At 39.4% G+C, this 25436-nt stretch overlaps 1 protein-coding gene across 12 annotated transcripts in view; it reads left to right on the top strand.

The window, feature by feature from the left end:
* The window catches only part of eya1 (EYA transcriptional coactivator and phosphatase 1), a 100809-nt gene extending 75838 nt beyond the window's left edge, over positions 1–24971 (top strand). For all 12 annotated transcript variants that reach the window (XM_055182237.2, XM_073863637.1, XM_055182236.2 and 9 more), the window contains 11 exons: positions 436–518; positions 911–1097; positions 1349–1491; positions 2559–2642; positions 9099–9188; positions 18388–18446; positions 18543–18703; positions 18869–18983; positions 19180–19301; positions 19921–20021; positions 22983–24971. In XM_055182237.2, the coding sequence (XP_055038212.1) occupies positions 436–518; positions 911–1097; positions 1349–1491; positions 2559–2642; positions 9099–9188; positions 18388–18446; positions 18543–18703; positions 18869–18983; positions 19180–19301; positions 19921–20021; positions 22983–23063 (1226 nt within the window). In that variant the 3' untranslated portion in view covers positions 23064–24971. The remainder of the gene's footprint in view (positions 1–435; positions 519–910; positions 1098–1348; positions 1492–2558; positions 2643–9098; positions 9189–18387; positions 18447–18542; positions 18704–18868; positions 18984–19179; positions 19302–19920; positions 20022–22982) is intronic.
* Positions 24972–25436: the final 465 nt, after the last annotated feature.

Consider the following 25436-nt stretch of genomic DNA (forward strand, 5'->3'; position numbering starts at 1 on the left):
TGAATGGATTCCAAAAAGGTAAAAATCAAATGTTTAACTCTACGGGAGCTGGAAAATGAGCATATTTTCAAAAAAAGTGGAAAGTCGCATTAACTAATTACAAAGTTACAACTTTTGATTTTAAAAGCATATTAAATGCAGAAATTAACATAAACTTAGATTAATAAATGCCGTAGAATTATTGTTCATTGTTAGTTCATGTTTTCTAATTCATTAACTAACGTTAACAAATACAACCTGTTTGTAAAGTGTTACTGTTTTCTTTTTTTCTAACCCTTTAAAATTATGGCTTTTTTGCAATTTCACAGTTTTATTTTTGTCTTTTGCGCAACAGATATGCATCAGTTGAAAGTAATGCTTTGATACCCATCACATCTGATTAGATTGGATTATGCATGTGTAGATAACTCACTGTTATGTCTCTTGCACTCGTAGGAGGCAGTTTTACAACAACTTCAGGGCTTTACGCTGGCAGCAATTCCCTCACAAACTCAACTGGATTCAACAGTACACAACAGGTAGCTATTATTAAGTTTTCTATCTCCGACTATATAGTTGAAATTGTATTTCCTCCGTGTCCGGCCATAGCCTGTCGCCTTCTGGCATACGCATGCAGTTTTTCTCCTGCCTCCTGGAAGCCTTTATTGAACATGTGTACACTTGCATATTACTCACATGATATGAATCACTTTAAATGTTCCGACCACTGTACGCAAGGATTACCTCTTGCTCTCCGCGCGTATGAATTATGCCACAAGCAGAGGGAAAAGAAAAAAGCGAAGACAGATCACTGTCCAGATGTAGCACACGGCAGACATATGGTCACGTTTACGTTTTGGAATCTGCGCTGTAAAGTAGCAGCGTTGCTGTGCGCCTATCTCACGTTACTTTCCTGATGTCTTTTTTGCAGGACTACCCCTCCTACCCCGCTTTTGGGCAGAGTCAGTACGCGCAGTATTACAACAGTAGCCCTTATACCTCGCCCTACATGACCAGTAACAACACCAGCCCAACAACGCCCTCCACCACGGCTACCTACACCTTACAGGAACCTCCATCAGCTATCACCAGCCAGGCCCTTACAGAGCAACCTGCAGGTAAGAGAAATTATGTAATAGAAAATATCAGCAGAAATTGTGTAATTTAAGCTTTAACATTATCATAAACACCCTTGCAGTGCCATTAATATAGCGTAAATGGTATCAGGGGCATAAACCGATCAGTATCAGAACATGTGGGCAGCAGCTACTGCCCTGAGCATTGGATGATGTAAATGGATCCAGCCACAATGTTCGGTTGCTTTTTTATTTTCCTCCTCTGATATACTTTTTTCCTTCTTTTCCTGCAGCAGAGTACAGTACAATCCACAGTCCATCAACCCCCATTAAAGATTCAGAATCGGATCGATTGCGTCGGGCCTCGGATGGAAAGTCACGTGGCCGGGGGAGAAGGAACAACAACCCATCCCCTCCTCCTGACTCTGACCTTGAGGTATTGGACCTCTGCCGCCCTGTCAGTTTTTCATACGAGCAGGAATCGGAGAGTTAGAATAAATTATTACCATGAAACTTTTCATTATATGGAAATATGTTTCGTTCACTGCTTCAAATAAAGAAAAACGTTCATTGACGTACAGTGGGGTCCAAGCATCTGGGAGGGTTGGTGAACATACTTACATTTTACAATGTTTCGAATCATTTAACGGAAATTAGAGTACCAGCATAACATTTTAAGTGAAAAGTTGAAAATGTTTGACATGAATTGGAGAATTATATTCCATTATATCTAATTATAAATATAATATGCTCTTTGTGCTTTAATTACATAATACAGTAAGTATATAAGTGTATTATGCAAAATATAATGACTCATGTTACCCCAGCATGTCTTGCGAATATTCAGAATATTCATGCATGCTTGAATAGAAGCAAAGAAGTCCAACATTTGACACGTAAAGTCTTAAAGTCTTATTAATGTTACATTATTTATATTAATGTGCTTGGTAGATGGTTTACAATACAGTGCCTTACAGGCTATACATTTTTTTCTTTATTTCAAACCCATGACCTTTTGCATAATCCCAAAACAAGAATCCCAAAAAACAGATTTTGAATTCCAGATAATTTGTGTGAACTCAGACTTTTGTACTTCACTGTATACCAAAGAGTAACATCGGATAAAAAATAAGCAGGTGACAAAGTTCAATACTCAGTCTGCATCATTCATTTATCTTTGTCATATTTGACCTGTACAGTTCAAAACGTGTCTTTTGATTAACATAACCTGACCTATCTTGGGAAGGTTTCACCCCCATTAGCAAACTGACATCATGACATGTTAACAAATCTAGGTAATTAGTTTGTTGGTATTGATTGTGTTAATGCATTGGGGGAAGGAGTTGGATGGTGGCTCTTCCCGCAGTTGCGGGGCGCTATGGTGACCATGAGTGGTGAATATCTCAAGATCCCAGGGCACACGAATCCATGCACCCTTCTTATTGACAATCAGATCATCTTGCATGCTGAGTGAGCCATTGATTTTGCTCTTTCTTTTCTCAGCGCGTGTTCATTTGGGATTTGGATGAAACAATCATCGTTTTCCATTCCTTGCTCACAGGATCTTACGCCAACAGATTTGGAAGGGTGAGTATCTGTGGATGCAGACAAATATAATTGCAGCAACATTTAAAACATTGTTGAGAGGGACTGTTTGGGTACACGGTTCGGTTTTGAGGAACTTGGAGATCGGGTAATTGTTTCTTTTTTTGATAAGTTCAGCGAGGCCTCGCAGGCATTTAGCTTGGACCGCAGCTGTCTGAGTTATTTGGCTGATACAGGCGTGGATTACAAGCCAGTTGCACAGAGAATGTCCATTGACACTTCCTAAGAGTTTTTAGTACTTCAGTAATCTTTGATTGTTGGTTTAATTGAGTATTTATTTTAACTGCCATTTAAAGAGGAAAGACAGGTATAGAATAGCAAGAATGGGTCACTTGATTGTGGTTTGAAGAGGAAAAAAATTGCTTTGATTTTTGTTATAACACTGTCAAGTTATCAAAAATGGACTTAAAGGAAAACACCACCGGTTTTTAATATTTTACTATGTTCTTACCTCAACTTAGATGAATTAATACATACCTATCTTTTTTCAATGTGTGCACTTAATCTTTGTATAGCGCGTCGTGAATGTGTTAGCATTTAGCCTAGCTCCATTCATTCCTTAGGATCCAAACAGGGATAAATTACATAAGTAGTTACACGAGTAAGTATGGTGGAACAAAATAAAACGTGGCGATTTTCTTTTAAGTGGATAAAAAATTAGCACTTCGTTTGCGGCACTTCGACCTCGGCGCGCAGTAACATCGTCACTCCACTACTACTCCCTCTCTCGCTCAAACTTCTGTCAATATTACTGCGCCCGAGGTCGAAATTACTCTGTAACTACTCATGTAACAGTTTTTAAATAGGGAAAACATGGAAGTATTTTGTGGCTTCTAAATTCATCCCTGTTTGGATCCTAAGGAATGAATGGGGCTAGGCTAAATGCTAACACATACACAGTACGCTCTACAATGATTAAGTGCACGGATTGAAATAAGATAGGGATGTATTAATTCGTCTAAGTTAAGGTTGGAACATAGTAAAATTTTGAAAAACAGTGGTGTTGTCCTTTAAAGAGATAGATTCTGGCATCATTTACTCACCCTTAAGTTCAAGTTATTCCAAACTTTCTTTGTTCTGCTGAACACAAATGAAGATATTTTCAGGAATGTTTGTAAATAAGCATATATGGGGCACCATTGATTTCCATGGTAGGAAAAATAATACGATGGAAGTGAATAGTGCCCCAGTTTTGTTAACAAAAAAAATTCAAATTATCTTTATTTTTTGTTCAGCAAAGCAAAGAAATGTATATAGGTTTGCAATAACCGAAATTTAAATTTTTTCGTGATCTACCTCTTAAGTCATACCACCAAATTTAGCAGGTTTAATAGGGTTTTGAATACGTAATAAAAACTAGTTAACTTCTGCAGTCATTGTATTTATTTTACATAAACCATTGTAGCTATATTTGAACCTTAAATACAAACAATTTGGGAAATATAGCAATCTCAGATTCTCATGCTTTTGCAATGATCTCATTGCTTTATTTGACTTGGACGATTGCTTACTAAATTCACCAGATTATAATTTTACACACACATATACACAAACACACAAAAGCATGAATTTAATATGCATGCATTCTTGTTGTTTCTAAAACCATGTAAAAATCAGCTTCCTAGTTCAAGGGGAATAAATCACAAAAGTGGCATATTTTGGCTCTTGAAGGGTTTTCTTTGTGGTGAGTATAGATGACAGCAGCGCTCGTATGTCAGTGGAACGGGCCCGGCGGCTGGTTTGTTCTCTTTGTTCCTCAGACAGGGTGTTTGATGGGGGTGTTGTTTTGTTTTAAGGGTGAGGGAGCTCTGGCCCTCGACCCTGCTCTGTTTATTTACTTTTCCTCGGCTGAGCATGCTGGGTAAAGAAGCGAAACACTGTGCCTCAACATGAAATGTGTTGGCGTCGCCTCTTACACACTCACATCTAAGGACACACAAACTGCATATGAGCCATCAGTGCACCCCTCTGATTTTAGGGCCCCTTTTTCATTTATAATGTCACAGCTTTCTTTCTTTCTTTCTTCGTTGTCTCGACTTAATGTTAATGCAAAAGTCCTTTTTATTTATGTATCTTATTTTTTGCTATTGTGATAACTTGTCTTATGAATAATACTTTGGCAATTGTAACTAAGCACATACATGCCAATATAGTCTCTCTTTCTGGTCTTATAATCTGATTACACATTGCCCTCCCACCAGAAATATGCTTAGCCGATCAACTCCGCAACATCACAAACCACATAATGCTCTCTTAAACCATATCAGCATACGCATCTCAACCCCTTTACATTAAAAACCAAGGTGCTTCACATTTTTCAAGATATGAACCCCAAACATAAACAGTAAGAAAACGCACCAAAATGTATTTCCTTCAGGCAGGCTGTTGAGGAAGAGCCCTATAAATAGAGCCATGCCGGAGAGCTCACCGCTGTGGTTATCAGTTATCCTAATTGGCATCAGAGCAGCTCACTCCCATAAAGCTGATGGCTCGGGCCAGCTGTGTGGCCGTCAGCCTGAAGGGGAGAGAGGGGGATTTTAGAGGGGAGGACCTGGCGCCCTTTGCCGAGGCACTGATGTGTGGGGACAGGTGGCGACGGCAGCAGAAGACCCTCTGGCACTCTGGCCTGCTTGTATTCTTAACTCTCTTGCTGAATGATTGTTTAGATTTAATTGGAGAGGATTCGCCGGGACGGAGAAGTGCACTTTGCATACCTCTCACCACCAAACCTGCTTTTATTAACTGTCAGATACACACGCAGGTGTTTATATAAAGTTGACTGTGTGGGAGGCTCAAAATAGACGGGAGGGGAGGAATATTCAAACGTGTTGTTTGCTTTAAGAATTACCACCCATAGTGCTATTTAGTGAGAACTATTTTAGGATATACTGTAGATCTTAGTTCATTGGTAAATAATTCTTATGCATGAAGTATTAACTTATTAAAGAAATCTACATGGAGTCTTGATTAATAATAAAGTTTACTGTATGTCCATGAGAAGTACATAAGACATATTTAGGATCATATGGGGACAAAATATTACAGTTAATAATCATTTTAAAGTATTAATGCTTTTGTAATCTTGTAAAATGTTCAGATTCAAAACTCGCTAAGTGCGTCTGACATGTTTTTTTTGTATGTAAATGAGCATTTTTTATCAGGATCCAAATAGATTCTGCCCAACCCTGTATCATGAAATTAAGTACCTATCAGTGATGTGGGGATTGATCCGAAAAGAGCCGGTGCCTGCTGTTACCCGCGGTTACGAGTCATCCAAAAATATTTTTGATTATATTCGGGTCACGGTCGGTCGGGCGTTTGAAATAAAGATGGCAATAACTATTTTAAACCATTACTACTTTTAAAAAATGCTGGCCAGGGAGCGGGTCGGGTACAATATTTATATGTAATTTACAATTTACTATTGTACCTACACTCTGAGAAATAAAGGTACAAAAGTTGTCACTGGGACAGTACCATTTCAAAAAGGTACACCTTTGTACCCAAAGACTGCATATTGGTACTTTGAACTCCCAATATGTACCTTTAAAGGTACATATTTGTACCTAAATGGTACATATTAGGACCTTTTTAAAGGGTACTGCCCCAGTGACAGCTTTGTACCTTTATTTTTGACAGTGTATAGTCATGTAAATTTGTGAGTCTTTTCTGTGACACTGACACGTTTTTCCACCATTTTGCGTGAACGTGTCATGCATTTTTGTTTACGTGTCACTGTCACGTATTTGTTACTCAACTGTTTTGTCCTATTTTCAAACCATTGACGCTCCGGTTTAGATTTGGTGTTTGCGTTAGGTTGTCACTTTAAGTATTGGTTTATACCTTTTTCATGATTTTTTTTTATATTTTATGATTCTTAAACTATTGTCGCCTGGCATTAGGGTTAGAGTTGGGTTTGGGTAAGGATGTCATTTTATGTAAATCTAACCCTAAACCAAAGCGACAATGGTAGGAAAATAGGACAAAACAGTTGAGTAATAAATACGTGACAGTGACACGTAAACAGAAATGCGTGCGCTAAAAGGCGGAAAAAACGTGTCAGTGTCACGGAAAAGACTCACAAATTTAAGTGACTATAGGTACGTAATTTCGTGATACTGGGTTGTTCTGCCTAAGGCCAGGATTAAGCAGATTTGAAGTGAAAGTATTTCATAAAATACGTATAAATAATACGTACTGAGAGCATTTGGTTATATCATTATCTCATTTTTGATGGAGGTGGCGTTTAGCTGCTCTTGCATCTGAGCTTTTCAATTATTGCTTTTTAATCTTAACAGGTTGAGGTAAAATCAGGTAGATATTTGTGTAGCATCAATAATGTTACAAAAATGGCTCTTCTGTAGCACCTTTAATTTTTAACAGTGTAGATGTACACAGATTATCTCCTAGATCCAAAAGCATAAAACCGTCAGTTGTGACTCTGGCGTTCTCGTCTACTTGTGTGGTTTTCCCTCCCACTGTCCGCACTTAAAACATTTTCATTGCGAGCGTGGATGTAATCAGTTAAAAGCTCAGCCGTTTCTTCAGGTGGCTTTAAGCTTTAATCCCGGCAGCAGAGCTTTCTGACTCAGCACAGCCGCACAGACACCGAAATAAATCCCCTCCTTCATTTCATCTCTGCTGTCCTCACTCTATCCTCTTAATGAAGAACCACAGAGCATCCACTGATTAGAGAAATAAGCCAGCGTGGAATGAAGATTAAAAAGCCCAATGCATAAATGCTCATTTAATAAGGTTGCTCTTAGTTTGTGCTACAGTGTTTCTTTGTCTTAATAGCACAGTATTTACACCGAATGCATTGACTCCAAACTGTTTGCAGACAATATATGAAATGTGAGCGCTTTGTGTGCGCAGGTTCATTTTGCAATAAGAGAGAAAAATCCACTGTATCTGATGTATTAACTGTGTACAGAGCAGTCACTTCCATCTTTGTATCAACTCGAACCCAACCGCTAAGATCACCATTACTGCCAGTATTGCATTACGGTGGAAACCGAATACATTTTAAAAAAAGAGTCCATTACATTTTGAGAGAGTAATCCATTTTGATTACTGCCAGTGCATAGGTTTATACATTACCTGGTAACGCTATTTTGTGAAGGAAAAATGTGCATCTTCCTGTTTCTATTAAATTGCCAACTTAAACCTTTTAGAAATAGTTGGAAAAATACTTTATCTGACGTGAGATCAGATTGTGTAGGGGAGTGGGGTGAGATGCATCAGTAGTAAAGTGAAGAAAGATGATCTACAGAGGTATATGAGCAGCTATGTATTTATGATGGCACTTCGACCTCAAGTTCCTTTTAACGCATCAAAGACCAATTTTTAATGTCTACAGAGTGGGAAAATTAAGCTGTGCCTCCTTTTAGAGGTCTTGAAGTATTTTAAACTAATTTTATATTAAAGCCATTGAGATGCCAAGTTTATTTTTTTATCTCTATAGTCGGTTTCAACGGACGCACGTGCGGTGACGCGATACGCGTCTGGTCTGAACTTTACTTCCGGTTTCAGTTTTTTAATGGTCTGACTAGTTGCTAAACTGAACTATTGAACAAATGTCTTGTCAAATATTTACTTTGGAAAAATTTTATATATATATATATATATATATATATATATATATATATATTATTTTTTTATTTTATTTTATTTTTCAAAGTAATCTACGTGTTTATTTTGCTTGTTATATAAATAAACTACGTTTAAAGTAGGGATGCACCAATACCGGTATCGGGTATCGACCTCGATACCACCTTTTCTAAAGTGCTCGTACTTGTTAAATGTCCCCCGATACCGGTGATCGCTACCACGGTCTGAGAAATGTCTATGTTTGAGGGGCATGTAAGGGGTTGATGCCTCGTGTTGCCAAAGAGGCAGAGTTTACAACAAACTGAAAAAAAATACTTGAGTTGCACTGTCACTGTTTACATTTTTTTGTTTATTATTCATTCTGTAATATGTTGCATACAACATGCTTTTTGTTTTAAATAAATGTTCTCAATTCCAAACTAGTCTCTTGTTTTTTTGTTAAATTATATGACTAAAGCTGTTACCTGTAAATTTAAATCATGTTTTTTATTAAGTACTCGGTATCGGTAGTACTGAAATGCAAGTACTCGTACTCATATTCCAAAAAAGTGGTATCGGTGCATCCCTAGTTTAAAGTACTTTGTTGTCTTTTGTTCCTAGCGGAGTTTACCGGAAGTTACGTGTTGACAACGAAAGCCGCTTGTTTATGTTGTTACTGCTGAAACCATCTATACCATTCTGTTACTTATCATATGCTTTTATTTAAAGCCACTCTAACACTAAAATAATAAATGTTGTGTTTTTGTAGATATCTACCTAAATGTCCTCATATTTAGGATTATTTAGTCATCAGGCTAGAATTGATTTCGGGTATGTTTTTTTTTTCAGGATCCTCCGACGTCGGTTTCATTGGGACTAAGAATGGAAGAGATGATCTTCAACTTGGCCGACACGCATTTCTTCTTCAACGACTTAGAAGTAAGTCCAGCACGTTTTGTCACTTCGGGGGTTTCCTGCGCCTCACGGGAGTTCATCCCCCGTGAAGACTTTCTAATACTGTGATTACTTCTCCAGCCTGCTTTCTTTGGGGCAATATTTAAAACCCAGGCCCAAGATGTGGATAAGTCACAACAGAGTGTATACATTACATTATGAGCAAAAGAGCAGTCCATTAAACTTTAAGCCATAGCATCAACAACCATTTAATAGCGGGGTGCCTATTTCTCGCTAACGTCCCTCAACGGATGAAGTATTACCTCCGAGCCCATGGGACACTATGAATTTTACATGCGCTTGTCAGTCTCACTGGTCTGCGCCCACTGTCGCCCCTCCTCCCCGTGCCGCACAGGCCAATTTGTCAGCTTCTAATATTTCTGAACAGGCTCTGACTGTCTGCATGTCACGCTGTGTGCTCGGTGTCTCTGTCCGCCCGGCCGCAGTCACGGTCTGAAAACTGTTCCTCAGCCCGCACCGCCTGATTCATGTTGGATCAGTGTAAAATTTGCCCCTGGGGGCTGTTACTGAGAGGGTATATAGGTGTCTTTCTGCCCCTCCTTGTGAGATCGGTGGGGTCATTTCTACCCATGATTGGCGGAGATCCATTTGTTCATAACTTGACCCGATCTGGTGTTCTTCAAGCTACTGTGGCACATTATTCAGAAAATTTAAAATATTAGCAATGTGGGAGAAAAGTATGGACTGTGATGAACCGAAAAAATGTCCAAACCCTTAAAGGAACAGTTCGTTCTTCTTTGAAACTTAAAGCTTTAGTACTCATTCATTGCAATTGCAATAAAAAAATCAAAATTTCAGAAACTTTGATCTAACTAAGCTCTCCCTCTTCCCCCAAACCCGACTCAGCTATCCCATTGATTGTCCTGCTTGTGCTTGACCTTGCAGAGGAGGAGATGTTTTGTTTGATAGTTAAGTGTGAGGAGACTTGTTGCGAGTCTGCCAGGTCTCATTAGTCAGCGGCCTTGCTCTGCTTTTACTGCCACCAGCGAGAAAGAAAATGTTTGTGCTGCCCGAGACAGAAGAATGACGGCGAGATTGCAATCGCGCTCATCTTGATCAAAGTTAATTGGCGGCAATTGGCCGTTAAATATTTCCGTATGTTTGGCTACGTCGATTTGCACGCCGCATTTTGTATAATAGATGTGCTGTTTTGAAAAAGAAATGACAGTTTTGTGACAAAGCTTAAATGTGGCTTTTTCACAACATCTGTCCCGTATTTTGATTTCGTTTCATGTGTTTAGACCACTCGGGTATGAATTGGCGGTTCAGGCATCTTGTAAAACGATCGAATTGTGCAATGCGCAGTTTTTCCTTTCTGCTACGTCTCAGCGATGGAATTATTACATTTCGTTCTGACACTTTAAAGCTAAGGACCTTCTCTTAAAACTACAATTGCATGCAATACCAGAACACTTCGCTTTCTGTACTTCAAACCGCAACAGAATGTTTGATATGAACTAAACAGAGTATTAAGATGGGATAAAGGCAGAATTGGAGGAAGATTTCCAAACTGTAAATAATACAACAGTGGATACCTTGAAGAAGTGCATATGCTCGGTGTAATTTCGTTTTTCCCCTTGGCTTTGCACATACAAGTCCACCGTAACACCAGACTGTCATGTGCGTAACGTGTACACAAATGTGCAACGGTCCTGAAATACACCATCAGCCTGATTGACACATTCTTGTCTTCTTTAGCCTTTGGTTTGTGCCGTGCTGCTTCAATTCGCATTTGTGGGAATAAAACACTATGATGCGAGTAAATTTGCTTTGGTTTGTGATCAACACGGATATGTTTCCTCGTGGTCACATCCTGTTTGATTGAAGCTTCGCTCTGTCTTGGTGAAGTGCGGGGTCATGTTGCGTTGTGTCGTGTTACACCATTCTGTGCTGCTGACGGCTTGTTTCTTATTTGCTTATTTGTTTGTTGCCGGCTTTTTTTGTGTATGTGCATGATTGGAGTTTGATCAATGCTGATTACTGATGAAAAGTAATGAAAAGATATGGGACTAGTAGGGCACACACACACAGAGACTGATCTGACCAGCACGAAATCTCGTGATAAAGCACCGAACATGAGAAACAAAGTGGCCGAGATCTTTTGGAAAAGGAGACAGTCTTGTTTTTTTTGCTCACTTAATTATTGATATTGTACAATGGCAGAATATATTTCATGCTTGTCAGCAATACGATACTTGTATTGATCGCTGTATATTGATTCATGGGAGGATTTTAGCGGTTATTTTCAGGAAAAGTTTCATTCAAAAATAGAGAGAGAAAGTGTGCACAATGTCAGGAGATGATTTTGCAAATAATATATAATTGTTTATTTAAATACAGTATGTTAATGCTCTTTCTATTGTAACATATTTCCCTCCAAAATTAACATGATTTGTATTGTTATACTTTTACATAAAAAATGAATAATAAATAAATAATACTTTATAATAAGGTTGTATTTATTAACATAAATTAATGCATTCGCTAACAATGAACAAACAATAAACAATTAATCTAAAATATTTATTTATTTTATTTTAGTTTATGTTAATTTTAGCATTTACTAATACATTTTTAAAACAAATCATTGTTATTGTGTGCTAACAAAAATAATCGTATTAACACTAATGTTTATTAAAGCTAAAAACCAAACTGTTTATTGTTTATTAATGTTCGCTAATGCATTTAGTAATGTTAACTTCAACTTTATTGTAAAGAAAAAAAAAACAATTATGTAAATGTATAGATGTGGCATGTTCACTTCAAAAAGTAAATTTTGTACTTAATATTATCCTGTCTAATTGTAAATGTAAACAAATAAAGGTAACACTTTACAATAAGGTCCATTAGTTAACATTAGTTAATGTATTAACTAACATGAACAAACCATGAGCAATACATTTGTTACAGTCTTTATTAATCTTTGTTAATGTAAATAAAGCTGTTTTAACATTGTTTGTTCATGTTAGTTAACAGTGCATTAACTAACATTAACAAGATTGTAATAAATTATTAGTAATTGTTGAAATTAAGTGCAGTTCATTATTAGTTTATGTTAACTAATGAACCTTATTGTAACGTGTTACCCAAATAACTAATACATGAATTATTTATTTATTTAGTCTATATTAGAATAATTAGAATAAATAATAATATATAATATAATATGTAATTTATAAATCTAATAAATTCTTAGACTTATTTTTGTCATTTTCACTTTGAAAAAATTAGTTTTTTTATTATTATTTTTCAAATAATTACATCAGTACAGTGTTTTCACTTTATACATTTTTATAGATTAAAAATGTTCTCTATATTCCAAGATCTATTTTCACAGAATAAAACATTGTTTTCTAACCTACATATAACAATAAATTAAAAATTGTGCATTAGTAAAAAAACAAAGGTTATAACACTCTTTGGATATAACACAACAACTGGTTGTACATGCAATAACTTCTAGCTCTTGTTATATTCTGTGTCCAGTACCTGAGTGTAGGGACACGACAGGGATGAAAGCATTCTTGTGTGTTGGGCGAGAGCTGGAGTGCGGGTTAGTGTGTGGGAATGTGCGTCTCTGGAGGACCGGCCGTGCTCCCTCTCAGCGGGGAAGGGCCACGGCTCGCCGGGAGAGAAAACAACACAGGGCCGTGTGCAGGACAGAGTTCTTCTCCTTGGCTTAGAGCTCTGCTTTGCTCTGCGGTGGGAACGGTTTCAATTAACCTTGCTGTACCTCCGCCGATGCATACCTGAGCCAACCCGGTGACTTTACAAAGAGGACATGGGGCGTTTTAAGCACCCCAGGATAGAAGGACTTTACTTATATTACAATTTGGGTCATATAAGTGGTGTAAGGTTCATTTATAAATTTACTTTTTGCAAACGTTCATGAATTGCTATGTTTGACATCCTTCCGTTTTGCTGTTGGTTATTTAGGGGATAGCTTTGTTATTTAATATACTTTATTTCTGGCCAATACCACAAGCAAATGTTCCATTAAAATTCCTAGAGCGCTTTGGACCAAACCAAAATAGAGGAGTGACTCTTTTGAAAGTGAAATAAGTCATTATCATAACTTTCCCTACGCGTGTTGTGTGTTCGGGAACAGGATTTGACTCTGTGGATTCAATGTGTTTTTATGTCTAGACGCAGGTAGTATCTGTTGGCTGTCAGAGCTCTAAAGGTCCCAAGGCAGGAGCCCTGATGTGTTTTGGAATGACTAAAGAGAAAATGTAAAGCTTTTAAAGTTGGCCTGTCTATCTTCTCTCAGCATCGGGCCCCTCTTACCCAGCAGCCCACAGTATAGCAGCCTTAAAGCAATAAGGGTTGTGCGTCTATGGAAAACCTTGTGCTAGAAACATTGTGATGACAAGTGATGGTTTGCTCATCCTCATACTGTATATACTAAAATGTGTGCATAGCAGTTTTTCAAATGCACAAAAGTTTAAAGGCATCTGAGATTTACAATAAGAGCGATGTATAATTTGATATGTCGATCCCTCACATTGTCAGAGGATTAATAAGGGCAAGTTTCAGCTTGTCTTTATGTTTGGACTGACTTCTGTTTTAACTGGCAACGCACCCATAAGGTAGAAATGCAATAATGTGCAGTGGAATATTTGGCATTGAGAAAACTTGTGGCTAGATGTCTTGTAGCATTTTGTCCAACTCGCTTGGCTTGGCTTGACTAGAATATCTGCTCGTTTCTGTCCTAACATGAAAGTGTGAAAAGCCTCCATTTTAGGAAACCTACGGTTCCAGAGAGCTTTGTTTCACTCGTCTGTTTGAATTCCATGACTGTTCAAGCACAAACTGTGGATTGGTATGAAGTGGGTCTGAAGAAGTCTCTTTGTTCTCCATATCCTGTGTCCGACCCACAGGTAAGCTGCACCCTCCCTATCTCTCTCTACCTCTCTCACCCTTGCGTGGGCCAACTGTGGTGGGAAAGTGAAGGGGGGGAAACACCGGGGGTCATGAACCCCCCTCACAGACGGGGGGATGACAGACCTTGCCAATGGAGTGGCAGCATTGAGAACCTGCGAACCATGGATTGGGTCTTTTCACATGGACTTAGCTTGTAGGCTTGGAGGAATGTTGTGATGATGGCTGTAATCACTCATACTGTGCCTTTGTTACCTGGGCTGCTCACCTGCGTAGGGAGTCGGTTCCTCTCCAGGCCGAGTTTAAGATCTGGCTCAAGGAAAAAAGCCCATTACCTCCTGTTCTAATAGGAAAAAAGAGAGTAGAAACAGAGGTAGCCAGGAAGGGTAATGCAATACGGATGTTTCCAGCTTGAACGGCAGGAACGAAAGGGAAAGTGAGGTTTGTAGTTTTAAATAATCATTTTCATTTTGACATTCTGCAGCTTGCTCCCGAGCAGTCGGCAGCAAAGCCCTTCCTCTGGCCAACAGGAAGAATCAAGCGGTCCGGCCTGATTGCTTAATGACAGATGCCAGCGAACAAAGGAGGCTCTGATAGCTCGCATAAATGAAAAGGTTTTTCTAGGCCCGGATAGTCAGAGCAGGAACTGAAAAGAAAATGAGTGCGAGAGAATGAAAACAGAGAAGAGCTGATTTGAACGTGTTTATTTTGTAGTTTGTTAGGCCCCTCTCGGAGTTTCCCACAGTTGTACACAGTAGCCCTTTATGAATATTGTTTTCCTTCTTGAAGCGTGACCTTTAGAACTGATGCAAAATTTGATGAATTAAACAAAGTGAGAGACAAAGTGTTTGTGTAAGACGTAATTACGTATGAATTGCGTGGAGGATCTTTACACAGCCTACAGTAGGAACATCTGGACTTGGTTAAGAGTGATTGTAGGGGTTTTTAAAACCACTACTTCGTGAACAAGGGATAGAGGACTAGAATGAAGCAAGGTCAGACCTGTTTACACTGGATCGCGCTTGCTCCCATTCCCCCAATTGAATTCTCACCACCACTCTTCAATTAACCTACTTGGCGCTATACTCCTTTTATAGCATTGCATCCATTCAAGAGAAAGGTATTTCTTGAAGATACCTTCAGCCACCCTTAAAGATCAACCACATGCTGTACTTAACCACTTAAAGCTGGCCCATCCTCGATCATTAGGCTTAACGGTGTTTACGAGTGCTTAAGAAGCTGTCCTAATGAGTCTCATGAGTTACTGTAAGACATTAGGACCGCTCGGCTCCATTAGCGTCTGGGTGCAGCTACCAGAGTGGCAGTCAAGTGGTTTATGTGAGCCCCAGCTGTGTGCAGTAATTGCTGGAGGTTGTGCATTCTTTCTCTCGCCCTAACTTTCATCCCGGAGGTCTAGAAGCCTGTGAACTGTTAATTGCGTGTTGTAATAACCACTGAATTAAAAGGCGATGTAAACATGCGGTGACTTCAACAAAGTTGCTGTGGCAAGAGAAGTGGTAATATCAAGAGATTTAAGCAGCTGCCATCACTCAATCAATACACTTAAGCAGTATTTCAGTATGGGTTTGTAGTTGATTAAATAGTTAGATATTTTACTAGCGGTTTTATGAATTTATTAAAGCTGCAATTTGTAACTTTTTGGGGTTGAAAATGAACAAAAATCAGAGTACATAATAAAGAAGTGTTGAATATTTTCTCGATGAGCTTATAAACAGTGTTGGGTTAACGCATTACATGTAACGTGCATTATGTAATAATATTACTTTTCTGCAGTAACAAGTACAGTAACGCATAACTTTATAAATTTACACATTAATATTTGAGTAACTTTTTTGAAAAAGTAATGCAAGTTACTTTTCAGTTTAATTAATTTGATAAAAAATAATGTATTGAATTAAACTGAACATAGTCATGTAAAATTACGCACTCTATGCATACGTGCCTGAGCGGGAACAGTTTGAGTCAGAAACTGAGATGGCAGGCCAGAGCTTGACATTTTTGTGACGGAAAATGCAATTTCTTAGTGCAGAACTTCTGAGTCACAGTAAACGCCTGTAAGGCCTGAAAGAGATCAAGCCTCAGCCAAGTAAGAAAAAGTAACGCAAAAGTAACGCAAGTATTACTTTCCATGAAAAGTAACTAAGTAACGCAATTAGCTACTTTTTGGGGGAGTAACCTAATATTGTAATGCATTACTTTTAAAAGTAACTTTCCCCAACACTGCTAATAATAATGATTGTATGTAAAAAGTAGGTCAAGTAACCTGCAATTTTATGTGTTAAACAGAGATGGCGATAGAGAGGCAAAATTACAAATTGCAGCTTTAAATTTTAAATACTGCAGTAGGCAACATTTTTTATCACTTTTACATTACATTTATTGATTTAGCTGCTGCTTTTATCCAAAGTAACTGGCAAACGAAAGAGCATTTACATTTTTCGTGCATTTTTCGTGCACTTTATTTTATTCATTACTTGAGTCGGGATTAAACATTGTATGGGATGACCCAGTTTTCTGTAACAATTCTGGCCTGTCCAAAGGTTCTCTTAAAAAAAGGTACTTCACAAGTATTATGGACCCACTGCTGCCTATCTAGAAACATATTACACAAATAGCTCGAGGTGTTCCTGAGCTGCGGCCACAATTGGCAGTCCATCGCTTGGACCCACAACACTTCAAGTTCTCCATGTGAGGTCACCCCAAACCCCCCAGCACCAAAACCGCCGTTCCCCCTCCCCCTTATCTGAGCCTGTGGAGCCCTGCAGAGGAGGAGCAGGGCACCGGGTCAAAGTCTTTTCCTCTTTGGATCTCGAAGCTTGCTGGGAGAGGCTTGGCGAGAGAATGGCTGCATTAGAGCAGAGGTTGAGGGTCAAGATTTTAATTCTGTTAAAGAACAGCTGGTTTGAGTTTCTCCTCACGTCGGTCTCCCCTCCCTCTCCCCGCAAATCCAGAGAGATGAAAAATTTGTTCAGAGGGGAACCAGTAAAATAAAAAAGGTTTACGGTCTAAAGCCCTTACCCCTGCCCTGCCGTAGCATTAGACAGGAATGCAATAACGTCAGCATTTGGCCAGGTTCAGATTGAGTTAAAACAAGGAAGTCCTTTTTGTGTTTTTGGTGTCTTAGCAGGCCGTTGAAACTTAATTAAAAGGCTTAATGTTATGGAAGGGAAATTTTTCAATGAAAGCTAAAAGGAAATGCTTCGTTTTAACACTGGACTACTAAGTGTTAGGTGGAACTTGAAATATGAGTGCTGGTTTAACAAAACAAACACTTATGCAATGATTTGGTGGTGTTTTTGCAGCTCAGTTGGTAGATCAAAGTTAGCTGTGCCAAGGTGCTATGGGTTCGCACAATGCATGAATGTAAATGTAAGGGATGCTATATTATAGACAAGTATAACTATTTCCATTTTGATGTTCCACAATGCCTTGTGCAGACAGTTTTTGTAATGCACAAGCCACCACCTCTGTCTTTCCATTTGAGATTTGATTTGAATGCTCAGACGCAGCTTGCTAACATCCATGGCTCTTGCATGGGGAGGGGAGGAGGTGGACTATAAATGGAAAACTAATAACAGATTTTCAGTCTGCTTTCTCCAAAAAGCTGGCCTCAGGCTGTGTTGGTGTGTGGCTCGGCAGCAATCAGAGGTCATAATTTCATTGGCGGTTAGCATCAGGTTCAATTTTTCTAGTACGTTACATTTACCAGAAAGTCTGGTTCGTGTTACTGTGTGTGCACTGGCTGAATCAGCTCTTGAGCTGAAGAATCTTCCAGGCTCTCCAAGACCCCAGAGATCCTGAAGGGGGCTCAGATGCTCTCATTATCCCACAGCTATCTCCTTGTTGCAGTCCGTGAACCGGCACACCTAACACGGAGAGGCCATCTCTACCATACCAGAGTCCGTGGTGATAGCTGATGTAGTCCCGGTTGATCTTATGGACTTGCAGATGTGAATATCGAGGGATCCCCCTAGTGGTGGACGCCAAATGGGTTGGGCCCCCAGTCCCCTGATGATGGTGTTTATTTTTATTAAGATTTAGCAGGTGGGGGGTTCAGGCTGGAAGTGGTTGAGCCCTGATTTGAGCTTTCGGGAGAGAGCTTAGGCTTCAAATGGGAATTCCACAGTTGTTGACATTATTCGCTTCGTGGACTCGAGCTGCCAAATCGCACCCAATTTTGCACATGAAAACCATTAATCAAATAGGTGTATTTTAATTCAGACTGTCTGACCGTGTCTATCCGTTGTTTTTCTTTTCGCAGGAGTGCGATCAGGTTCATATTGACGATGTGTCGTCGGACGACAACGGCCAGGATTTGAGGTATGGTTGGTGTCATGTACTGTAGGATCATTGGTTTTGGATCATTTAAGCAGTTGGTCAATATGTATCCTTTCTTTCTCTCTCTTATATGTTCAGTACGTATAATTTTAGCACGGATGGATTCCACGCCGCTGCTACTAGTGCCAACCTGTGCCTGGCCACTGGCGTAAGAGGAGGTGTGGACTGGATGAGAAAGCTTGCGTTCCGCTACAGACGAGTAAAAGAAATTTACACCACCTATAAAAATAACGTCGGAGGTAATCCCCCAATAAACTGCTTTGCTAAAATTGCTAGGGAAGGGGATGGTGTGTCGACAAAAGCACTTTTTCAAATAACCCCTTGTGCAGAGCCACTTGGTTAGAGTAAATTTGAAAGTATTTCGAAGGATGGTCCAACTCAAACAATGTTTCTGTTCATCACAGGTCTGCTCGGCCCAGCCAAAAGGGAAGCCTGGTTGCAATTGCGAGCAGAAATTGAAGCCTTGACGGACTCCTGGTTAACACTGGCACTGAAAGCACTAACATTAATTCACTCGAGGTATGCAAATTATATAGAGACCATCTCTGTTATTCATAAATCAACACAAGGTCAGTACTGGTGAGCTTTATTCCCCAGTACACTAAAATGCTTATCTGGACCTTTTAGGGAGATCATTGCGAATGCTGGCGACTAGGCTGTATTTTGGATTACAAATGCTTTGGATTAGATTGACATAATTTCCTTTTAATTCTAGGTCGAACTGCGTGAACATCTTGGTGACCACAACACAGCTCATACCTGCTCTCGCAAAGGTTCTCCTCTATGGCCTCGGAGTCGTGTTTCCAATCGAAAACATCTACAGCGCCACAAAAATAGGTAAGCGTTGTTCGGCAGCAGTACCTGTGTTTGTATGAGAGTGGACTTTTTATTGGAGCGGCCATAATTACTGGGATATTACGTGTAAACAGCACAAGACACATGGCGTGTGATTGGCTTAGACTGCAGAAGTGGCGGACACATGAGAGGGTTGATGTTCAGGAAGAGGTCTAATCAGGCTGGGATTATTTTCTTGGAGCTCAGCCTAAACTGGGCCTCTTTTCAGGTCTACATATGAAACCACTTCTCCAAATTTATGTCATTCCACTTGGACATTTTTTTCCTCTCTCCCTTTTCCAACGCAAAATAAACACCGACCTTCACTTCTGGGCCATTGTCAAGTAGATCCGCGCTGAATCCCGTGGTTGCTCTGTGCCATTCACATGTGAGGCTGATTTAGCTTGTTAAAGTCCATTTGTCCCATATTCTGGTAGAAATAAGACACACTTAATGCTTTTCAGACCGCTTTTATCTGGGCATCGATCTTATCGAATCTCTGAGCCAAGGCAAAGTGTTTACGCTGCATAATTTTGTGTAACTTATTGCGTATTTAAAGAGCCCTCACATGAGCTGGGTCTTGGATGCAGCAACGCTAAACCTGTTTCTCTTCTCTTTTCAGGAAAAGAGAGCTGCTTTGAAAGGGTGATTCAGAGATTCGGGAGGAAAGTTGTTTATGTGGTGGTGGGCGACGGCGTGGAGGAGGAACAAGGATCGAAAAAGGTACCCCCAGAACTCTATACGTTCGGTTTTGTTTTGTTTTGGTTTAAACCTTTAATTTCTTCAGCCTGTTCCCTGAAAGTGCCATTGGCTGAGAGAATGAGTCTTAACATTGTAATCGGCCCAATTCATCTGACAGCTCAAATGTAAAGGGACGAGATGACATAATTACACGTCCCTGCCATTGCGCCATGAAGTCCGTTCAGGCATGTTGGGTTCATAGATATAACATGCGTTTAAGAGGCTTAAATCATTGTTAGATAAGTTTAAGATAATCGGCGCAATGACAAGCATTGACGAATAAAGAACGGGGACGTTCGGATTGTCAGAAGTTTTTGATGCATTGTGGGACGCGGCCAGGCAGCCGAACACCTGAATGTTGTTTTTCCTGCCTCCTGTTGTTCAAACTCGAAGATTTATGTTACCTGCAGCCTGTTGACAAGAACTGTGAATTCAAAATGCCTGCCAAGTTTTCGCGTAAACCCTTTAAACCACAAAACCCAAAATTAGTCATTATGTAATTAATTACCAGGGAAAACCGGTGTGTTGTTCAGACAGGTTTCGAAGCAAGTGTTGACGTGATTCTTTATTAAATTGTGCCAAGTGATTAGTTCAATGTTGTCAATTAATCATGCAAGGAATGCGAATAAAGGAAGTCAGTTTTAAATGTCAGTCCCCATTTCCTCCAAGACCAAGCCTATAGTGTTTGGAGATTTTAATAAGTCCCGGGCACTTTATAGGGTGGAATGCAGAGAAAGCCTGGCCGCAAATAAAATAGCACAGTTTTGTCAGATACAAGACGAATGTGAAGGGCGACTTCCAGCAAAGGAAAGTCGAACCTTTGTATATTTTCGTTTTTTCGGCATCTTCTTGAAAGTATCCCTGAAACAATTCCTCTCTAGTTAATAACTCGAGCGAGGCCGGGGGAGATACCATCTCCCTGGCTTTCAAAGTTAAAAGCAAAGACAATTTACAAAACAAAAGAAAAGAGTCTTTTAAGGGTCACTGCAGGCTTCTCTAAGCGGAACATATGCCTGAGAGACGGCGTACCTTTGATAAGACTCGGTAATGGTTTGAGTGTCGAAGACTCTGAACTGACAAGCTTCTGGGAGAATCATATTTCTCCCTGGCCTCTCCCAGGGACAATGCCTCATTTGCACTGTTATCTCCAGCAACATTTGTGCAGAGGTGCTGTATATATGGTGCATTTAATAGTTATTTCCCACCAGGCCTTCGTATGATATCGAGAGGAGTAGTAAAACACTCAGCAGATTCGTTTTTCTAATACATCTCTTTTTTTAAAAGTTTCTCTGTCATTAAAAATGTCAATGTAGTGGCCCTGCCAATGAACACCCAGCTAAAGTCATTTTATTTTGAGAATTCAACATAAAATCATTCTATGAAAAACATAACCTTGATATCTTATATTGACTGAGTAAAAGATTGAAATAAAAGTGAAATCAATGATTTAAATCTAACTTTGATGCTCCAAATCTCATATTCAGATTATCACTTTAGACAGGGTCACATTTTCTTCTACGTAAGCAATGCTAAGGTCATGCGTTCGAGTCGTAGGTCAAACACAAATAGGCTTTATGCCCAGCTGCACTACTTCCTGAACTTCAGCCAGCTCCTTGTTTCCTGTCTGCCATTATTGGACAAACTGATTAATCCAGGTGTGTCTGATTATTGTTGTTGTGACTACTGAGGTCAGGCACACCTGGATTAATAAGTTTGTCCAATAATGGCAGACAGGAAACAAGGAGCTGGCTGAAGTTCAGGAAGTAGTGCATCTGGGCATAAAGCCTATTGATCAAATCTAACCCAGCCAAATGCATAAATCTAATGAAAGTACTCAATATTTTTATCTGACATCTTAAATGGACATTTCACAAGAATTTTTTAAGATGTCAAATTAATCTTTAGTGTCCACAGAGTACGTATGTGAAGTTTTAGCTCAAAATATCATATAGATAATTTATTATAGCCAGTGTTGGGTTAAAAGTAATGCATTACAATATTAAGTTACTCCCTAAAAAAGTAACTAATTGCGTTACTTAGTTACTTTTCATGGAAAGTAATGCTTACGTTACTTTTAGGTTACTTTTGCGTTACTTTTTCTTACTTGGCTGAGGCTTGATCTCTTTTCAGGCCTTGCAGGTGTTTTTCATGATCGCAAAAATGTCAAGCTCTGGCCTGCCATCTCTGTTTTGACTCAAACTGTTCCCGCTTCTATTTTAATATGTTCAGTTTAATTTGGTACATTATTTTATTTTTTATTAATAAATTGAATTGATTCAACTGAAAAGTAACTCGCATTACTTTAAAAAAAAAAACTTAAATATTAATGTGTACATTTATAAAGTAATGCGTTACTTTACTCGTTACTTCAAAAAAGTAATATTATTACGTAATGCGTGTTACTTGTAATGCGTTACCCCAACACTGATTATATCACGTTAAAATTGCCACTTTGTGGGTGTGAGCAAAAATGTGTCGTTTTGGGTGTGTCCTTTTAAATGCGCATGAGTTGATTTCTGCGCTAAATGGCAGTGCTGTGGTTGGATAGTGCGGATTAAGGGGCTGTATAATCCCCTTCTGACATCACAAGGGGAGCCAAATTTTAATGAGCTATTTTTTCACATGCTTGCAAAGAATGGTTTACCAAAACTAAGTTACTTTGTTGATCTTTTTCACATTTGGTTGTTTGATAGAAGCACTGGGGACCCAATTATAGCACTTAAACATCGAAAAGTCAGATTTTTATGATATGTCCCCTTTAACATCTCTTTGCAAATCGCTCTTCTTTAAAAGCCTTGTGTAGTGAAGTAACGGGTCATTGAGGATGTTTAGACACTCATGTGGCGGGCGTGATTGTTTTTCCAAGTGAAGTTTTCATTGGAGAGTTTGTTTTATTTTCGTTTTCTCTTCACCTTCAAACACTCTTCCTCTCTGTTTTCCCAGCACAATATGCCTTTCTGGAGGATATCTAGTCACTCTGACCTCATGGCCCTGCACCACGCTCTCGACCTGGAGTACTTGTAGCATCCTGACGTTCTGTACCAGGCTGCGCACGGGCCCCAACACCATCATCAGCATCGCCAGCCTTCTGCGTCGCCCGAGTGTCTGCGTTCCCCCCCAAAAAAATGCTTCATACACATAACACAGAAAGAGCAGAACCCGAGCGACACGCTCTGCGTGTCGACACATGGCCGGAATTCGTCTTAACCCTAAACCTTTTTCGAAGCAGAGGAGAGTGAATTTATGGCGCTGCAGCTGCTGGCCCTGGTTACTGTGAATTGGCTTTTTTTTCGAAAGCCATCAAAATGTTTTACAGCCCTGTCTGTGCGGGGCACTCGGCAAGGGTTCACACCTGTGACGAAACTGAGCTACCGATGCCTTTGGAACATAGCAGGACTCCGCTCCCACCGCAACATGGTGTAATCTTCCTCCCTGTTTGTTTCCGTACGCCTCCGTCTATTTCAACGGTACAAAGACAATAGGGCGTGGCCTCCTGGTTTCCAGGCTTGATAACCGTTCGTCTGGATGTCCTGCGCTTCTTATTTATGATCTGAAACTTTGTGGAGTGGCACCGGCTTCGTGCCTTTTCGCATCGCAACGTACTTTGGTTCCACTATACCAATGGATTTTCTAGTAATTTAAGGAAAAATTTAACGAAACGTTATTTACATTGCAGAGACAATCGTGTACAGACAATTTTTGTGTGTAAATTTGTAATCACTGGACTATTCCTTCCTATATTGATTATGGTACATGCTGTGGAAAGGTGGCAATGTTTTTTCATGGAAGTACATAAAGGCGTCCGCGCACGGTAATTTGCGCGAAAGCCGAAAAGTGTTGACGTGTTTAAGATTTTGTTCAATAAATAAATGTAGATATAAGGATTTTTTGTGATAATTGTTTTGTCATGACCAAAAGCATGGATGTCAAGTGTCAATGATTTCGTATTTCCTTCATTGATGTTTATTTTCTTTGTACGCTTCCGCTCTTCGAAGTTGTGCTGAGATACAGACTCGAGGATTGAAATGTGACACTTTTGTTCATAAAGGGGCGCTTTTCTAGAATGTCTGGGAAGAATTGTTTAACTCCCAGGGGTATCCCAAACAAAACTTCATCACGGATCGCATAAGCAGCATATTAATAATAACTTGTTAAGAACTTAATCCTCTGAATGTCAAACTAAATGTAAATGTCTGTTTTCCACTGCTTACCCCTGCCTGACGCTGGACCTCCGTGTCCACAACAGGCCTTCAAAATTGGGTTTGTTATCTTTTGTACCAGCGCTGAAATGCAAACTCTTGTACAGCAAGTGTAATTTTGTATGAAGTAGTGTTTTTATTTGACTAAGAAAAGTCTTCTGTGTCCACTTGAAAATCACTGTAGTCGGATTTTCAATATGCATATTGATAGTTGTTAGGTACCTATGGACTGATAAACTCTTAGCTGTTGGACTTTAAGAAAGCCACTGCTCACTCACACGGGCACACATATGCACCTATACACACGCTCACGATGGAGTTGAGAACATACATGTGCTATCGACTGTGAATTTCCCCAGCTAACTCAATCTGTTTTTAATTTTCCCTCCCAGCACATGATGTTGCTTGGCTCCTGCAGGTGAGGTCTTCTGTTAGCCGAGTTTTTTTTCTCTCACCACATTTACAATTTCACCCGCAACCCTGCCACCCCCCATATCGGGGAATCACATTTTGCTGCTAGATCACGGTAAACGTAGACATGGTTTTGTAGAGTAAACACGGCAAGATTTTTTTTGTATGTTGCAATCATAATGCAAACTGGAAATAATTTACAATACGTGGGCCTCATTGTGAAACGCAGTTTGTTGTGTCTGCAAAAAAGATGTGTACAGATGTTTTTGACATTATTATTTGATTGTTTAAATTAATAAAAACTGATTTGTGAACTGTTACACATATTTTTCCCGTTTTGAAAGTGATTGAAATGGTGGCTGTGCAAGAATTTTCAGAAGTTTTTATTTATTGAGTGTTTGACCCTGTGATCAAATGCAGTGTTGTGAATGACGGCTATTTGTGGCCTTTACCTACAGCCGCTGTTTTTAAAATCGTTATATTTTGCACACACACCGACAGAAATACAGGTTTTATAAATTCAGTTTATTGGATGGAAATGTATATTTTTGTGGCCACTTTTGTAGTTAGGTGCTCTACAATTACGTTTTTGTTTTGACAGATGCTCAGACAACACATCATGCATAGCACTTTTGGTTAAAATATGATTAAAGCATTACAGCTGATGTAATGCAATATACATACCATGTAAGCGCTCTTCTCTCTGTAACTATAGGATAACAGTATGAGGTTTTTAAAAGTAAATGTACCATTTAAACAGGGTGCATTTTTGGATTATCTTGACTCT

The sequence above is a fragment of the Misgurnus anguillicaudatus genome, chromosome 25 (assembly GCF_027580225.2).
Source record: "Misgurnus anguillicaudatus chromosome 25, ASM2758022v2, whole genome shotgun sequence".
Taxonomy (NCBI): Eukaryota; Metazoa; Chordata; class Actinopteri; order Cypriniformes; family Cobitidae; genus Misgurnus; species Misgurnus anguillicaudatus.